Below are 6,059 nucleotides of genomic sequence, written 5' to 3'. Positions count from 1 at the left end.
TTGTAAAATAACAATAAACGACTGACTCGTTCAAATAATATCAACATTTAAGTCGAACAGAACGCAGGTTCATCGAGACGCCTTTTTGACTCTCTTAACTAGCTTAGTGTTTATTATGTTACTAGTAGCTGTTTTTAATTGCCAGTAATTAATTAACATACTATATGGTAACCACAAATGTGACCCTGGACCTTTTTAAAAATATCTTTCATAACATAGTTGAGAATCGTCTTTATATAAAGTTTGGTATAAAAAAAATGAAAATTGATTTCTGGTTAAAACAAAAATCCCGCTCTTTTTGCCTTTTCATGTCTATTTATTAAAAAAAAAACAGGAGTTTTTAAAGTCCCGATGTCCTCTACAGAGGACATGGCATAACATATGAATAAAATATCATTTTTCAAAAATTGTATTTTTCAAAATTTTTCTTATGCTCTAAACAATGTAGTGACATGACAAAATACTAAATTCACAAAACTGTTTTTGTTTTGTGCTCCAGGGTCACATATGAGCAATGGTTTTGCTACACTAACCATAGTGTTTGTAGTAAAACTTTGGTTATACAAATGGTAATCAATACGCCAAAAAAAACAAAACTTAAAAATCGTACTGTTCACAAACTTTTGACTGGTAGTGTATATATATGCCTAACAATATACATTGAATTACTTATTCATTGAATTACACTAGTCTTAAAAAGTGGCTATGTTTAAGCAACTGGCCCCAAAACTGGTTAAGGTTTTGCAACATATCATTAAAAAAAGCTCATCCATGTTTAATGTCTATGACTAGAGTATTATCGCTCCTTCATAAGTCATACATTGTATGTACGTTGTATTGCATTGCATACATTGTTTATGGACAAGATGTTAAAATAATATTTTGACAAAATAAGAGCAACTCAATCAAGAATGTCAGTATATGGTTTTAAAATGATAAAGCAAAGTTTTATTTGACTTGCAGCAGCCTCAACATTCACAGTTATCTTTTGTCATCCTTGAGACATTTTGCATACACAAATGTTATCTTGGGAATACAGAAGATTATTCTCAGCATCATCCTTGATCGAGTAGTCCTAACAGTAGACCTAACCTAACATTCTCAGTCTGCACATAACTTCTGACTGTATTATTATAACAACATCCTCTGGGATAGAGATCCAGTAAGGCAAGCAGGCGGTTTGAGGTCAGGCCGGTAAAACGGGTCAAAACACTCACACCCCATCTTAAGAAAGACATAGTCGTTACTTCATCCGCTTCGGGTGGAGCACCATTTTAATACATGATGCCACAGTTTCTGTCGTTCATCCCTGACGGATCTTTTCCACCTTCAGGTTGTGATGAACTTACTGTGGAGACAAAATGTGCCACAACTTTGATGTGTTTGGCAAACGCAACCTTGATTTGAAGAGAACACGATTGGATCAACATTTCAGGAAATAACAAACTGGAATGATTTTCTCAAGAATTCAACATCGTCTAATCACTGTACTGCCCAAAACTAAATGACTCACCCGTTTATCACTTCTTAAACATACTTTTAACAGCCATTGACAATATGAATGACTCGCTTGATGTTGTTTCAGGACAAGCTACAAATGTTCTAAAAAAAGGAAAGCATTACTTGTTTTCCAGAGCTGTGGGAGCAAAACTGTCCGATGTTGTGTCTGTGAAGCTCAAACAACCCACCCTTTCCACATGGCAGGCCAGTCTGGACCAGAGCTGTTTGTGTGACTCTGGCCACTACGAAGGAAATTAAAACATAACTTACTCCACAACTTCAATCAGCCGTTAACCACAGAACATTTTTTTTTTTTTTACTTTCATGTCAGTGTCTTTTGGTTAATTTTCACCAAAAATGCTTGGCTACATTCAATTAAAATAATAATACAAAATAAATAAATAAATAACTAATGCAAAGCATATCAACTAAATGCATATATTATAGGGGTGTACCGGTACACGTATTCATACCGAACCGTTTCGGTACGGGTCTACTTTATGCACCAAGAGCTTGTAACACTCCAAAGAGAAAGGAAAACTTGAAATCGCATCATATGACCCCTTTAATTGCAGGGTAATTATAGGTAACTAAAACTAAAACAGTAAAAAAGAAAAAAAAAGTTTGTTACTTGAAATAAAATAAAGTATAAAAAAATTAAAATATTTCAGCAACATTTCTCATTTTAGTTGAATTTGAAGTTGAAGTACTAAAATAACAAACTATATCGATATTAAAAAATAATAACAAATAACAGAAACAAAATTACTAAAACTTTAAAAAATAAAGTGAAAACAGAAAATATAAAAATAAAATCTTATTCAAAACTATAATAGTATATAAATTATAGTAAAATAACAGTTTAATTGCTATTTAAATGACAGAAAAAAATTGTACTTGCATCACCGACTGATTTATTAGATCACAAAATGTTTATCAATAGATTAGCATGACATATATATTTAGTTATAACTATAACAGTGATATAGATATTGTGATGCAATGAAACCAGAACACAAAATGTATTTTCTGTAACACCTTACATTAAAATAAAGGACTTGGTTACACTTTGGTTGCGAACTAGCGAAGCAAAGGCACTTACAGATCTGATCATATCAAATCAAGCAATCACACTCATATTTGGATTAAAAAAGAATAACAAGCTGCACGAAGCAACGACAATGCAGCCTTCGATTGATAGGAACACGTCCTTAACAGGCCATCATAACATTCAACACACATTAAGAACATACTTTGTGCGTCCTAAAATCAGAAACGTAAAAATCTGACACCTTGAACTCAAATTATAATTATAAAACGGTTTAATATACCCTTTAAGAATATCCTTCCAGATCTGAGGCAAGATAAAAGCATGTATAAATAACATTTTATAATGAAAGATAATCTAAATGATAATAAACATGAAAACTTAATATAACCGTATGAGTTTCAATATCCTCGGTAATATTAAACGTTCTAAAAGATCCATTGAAAAATCACTGACAAGATAGACCTAACTCTGTAATTAATGATTCATGAAACAATGAAAGGACACATTCCTTAAAGTCTGAATCAAGTTTCCTTGAGTTTCAGTTATTTACAACAAATAAAACCGTTATTTATAAGAACTACCCTGATGTTCCTTTCCAAAATTATAGCAAGTTTGAAGGGAGAAAAACCAGCAGAACATACATTTCACAAACATTTTGCTCTGTCACATGACCTATGACATCATAAGACCGCAAGACATTCATTAAATCCAATGACATTCTGCACAACAATCAAAACCAGAAAGCAGAATGTATATAAACGAGAAAATAACAACACCAAGAACATCACAGACAATTAACAGCTAAAATCATAACTTTTGGCCTGGGTCAATCAATCAGTACTAAGATAGTATTAAGAAAAGAGCGCAAAATAGATGCTACGACAATCAAAATGAGTGCTTGAATGTTCCCTTCTTTCTTATTTTAGTGCGCTGTGTCTTTAAATATTCTGATTCAGGAGAGCCAATCAGCTTAATTGGCACAAGCCACGCCCACTCAATCAGTTCAGCTGGGGTCCCACATGCTCTCAATCTGTTCAAAATCTCCCTTGCATTAATTATGGAGTATTTCAATCAATGACTCACATCCTGTTTTGATTTTACCGTACTTCCAAACGCTTGTGGATGGATGAGGGTTGAGAAGAGCGGATGGAGGCGTCGCCGGCGCTATTAACGTTACACAAAGCAGTGTTCACATGTGCCGATTCTGAGCGGGCGTCTACAGTTGAATCATGTCTGGAGAACACATTTAATTTGTGACGGGCGTCACACTGCTTTATTTGTGTCGTCACTCTTGGATGGCGTCTTTCGAGTCTGACGGGCCGAAGCAGTTCAGCATTTCCTATAAAACAGAGCACAAAGGTTACTCTGTTGAGATTACCACATAAATAATCCTTGAGAGACTCGACTAACTAGTCAATACTCCAGGTAGAAAAATACTATATATACACATGTATATATACACTGCCGTTCAAAAGTTTGGGATCAGTAAGACTTGTAAGGTTCCAAAAAAATATTAAGCAGCACAACAATTTCCAGCACTGATAATAAATCAGCATATTAGAATGATTTCTGAAGATCATGTGACACTGAAGACTGGAGTAATGATGCTGAAAATTCAGCTTTGATCACAGAAATAAATTATATTTTACAATATATTCACATAGAAATATGTTATTCACAAAATATTCACATAGTTATTTTAAATTGTAAACATATTTAGCAATATTACTGTTTTTATTGTATTTTTTATCAAATAAATGCAAATAAATGGTGGGCAAAAGGGACATCTTTCAAAAACTTTTTGAATGTTATGAAGAATGTTAAAAAGACATTTCTTTTTAAAATATAAAATCAAATATCTTTCAGTATTTGCAGGAATGCAAACTCATCAATGGTGAAAAAGGTGACAAAAATATAATATATGTGTATATTATACACATATATTATATGTGTATAATATAATAATGCATTAAATATTTAGAAATAATTTAGATTAAATTTAAAAGCTACATTTTTTAAAGGGGTGGTTGATTGCCGGGGCGGGTTGCCGACGCTGAAGAGGCGGGGCCGCTTGACTTGATCCTGACTAGATAGTGGCGTAAAGCTGTTCCTTCTCAGCAGAGTGGGCGGCACTGCCTGTCTGGAACTTCCCTGAACAGACAACGTAAGCATTAAGTACAGCAAGTGGGTGAAGATTGGGACAAAAGCCATGTTTATAAAGGGCCATGTTTCTTATAAGTCAGGGTTTCTTGCATCATAATGTAGTTCTTTATGACTATTTTCCACCTTCTCGCTGCCTATCATGCCTCTTAGCCTTCTATATGTAAATTACATCTGTTGTGATTGGCTAATGGCTTTGCATGTGAAATTAAGGTGTTAAATTAAGCAGTCATATGTTAATCTGTTAATATGTTTCTGTGCATTTACTCGAACACCGCATCCTACAGATTATCATTGTATGTACACTTCTCTTTTCTTCTATCTTCTTATAAAGATTTTTACATTTATTTGTATTTTTATGCATATGCATATGTTGATTACTTGTATGATTATTATAAAAACGTATTATAAATAACAAATATTATTATTATGTAAAGCACCAATGCATATAAAATAATATTTATAAATAAACTTGCTTTGCCTTAATGTGTTTTGATATCATAACGGTGACCATTTCTGAGCTTGGTTTTTTTTTTTTTTACTAAAAAAAAAAAAACATAGCAACAAAAATTCCAGGACATTTTTCACCTGAAAATTAAAGGAATAGTTCACCCAAAAATGAAAATTAGCCCATGATTTACTCACCCTCAGGGCATCCTAGGCGTATCTGACATTCCTCTTTCAGACGAACACAATCACAGGTATATTTAAAATTGTTCTGGCTCTTCCAAGCTGTATAATGGCAGTGAATGGTGCCCCTGTTTTTGAAGCCTAAAAAACTGCATCCATACTTCATCAAACTACTCCACACGGCTCCGGGGTGTTAATAAAGGCCTTCTGAAGCGAAACGATGTGTTAGTGTAAAAAAAAATATTGATTTTTAAAAATGTATAAACTGTAACCTCCAGTTTCCGGTCGCTCAAGCAGGCGCGTTCACGACAAGACGTTTGAGCGCATGACGTAGGCGTAGCGGAAGACACATCGTAAGCTCCGGGGAGAAGAGTGTAGTCTCGCGAGAGCCAAGTTTTGTTTACTGCACAGGGAAACCACGTGAACTACATCTGTAGTTTGTGCCGCCGCCGCTAGTACTACTACTAGTTCATGACAGGTGTTTTGTTTTGCTTTCTCCTCTGTTCTTCCGTGTTCGTCACTCTCTCCCCAGAGCTTACGATGTGTCTTCCTCTACGCCTACGTCATGCGCTCAAACGTCTTGTCGTGAACACGCCTGCTTGAGCGACCGGAAGCTGGAGATTACAGTTTATACATTTTTATAAAATTAATATTTGTTTTTTACTCTAACGCATCGTTTCGTTTCAGAAGGCCTTTATTAACACCCCGGAGCCGTGTG

At 34.4% G+C, this 6,059-nt stretch overlaps 1 protein-coding gene across 1 annotated transcript in view; it reads right to left on the bottom strand.

The window, feature by feature from the left end:
• Positions 1 to 4,589: 4,589 nt before the first annotated feature.
• The window catches only part of LOC107737054 (6-phosphofructo-2-kinase/fructose-2,6-bisphosphatase 2-like), a 22,382-nt gene continuing 20,912 nt past the window's right edge, over positions 4,590 to 6,059 (bottom strand). The window contains exon 12 of the mRNA XM_016548458.1: positions 4,590 to 4,702. Coding sequence (XP_016403944.1) covers positions 4,638 to 4,702 — 65 coding nt within the window. The 3' untranslated portion in view covers positions 4,590 to 4,637. The remainder of the gene's footprint in view (positions 4,703 to 6,059) is intronic.

The sequence above is a fragment of the Sinocyclocheilus rhinocerous genome, unplaced genomic scaffold (genome assembly GCF_001515625.1).
Source record: "Sinocyclocheilus rhinocerous isolate Xijiao unplaced genomic scaffold, SAMN03320098_v1.1 scaffold464, whole genome shotgun sequence".
Lineage (NCBI taxonomy): Eukaryota > Metazoa > Chordata > Actinopteri > Cypriniformes > Cyprinidae > Sinocyclocheilus > Sinocyclocheilus rhinocerous.
The sequence above is the reverse complement of the archived record's forward strand: the minus strand, read 5'-3'. Positions and strand labels throughout refer to the sequence as shown.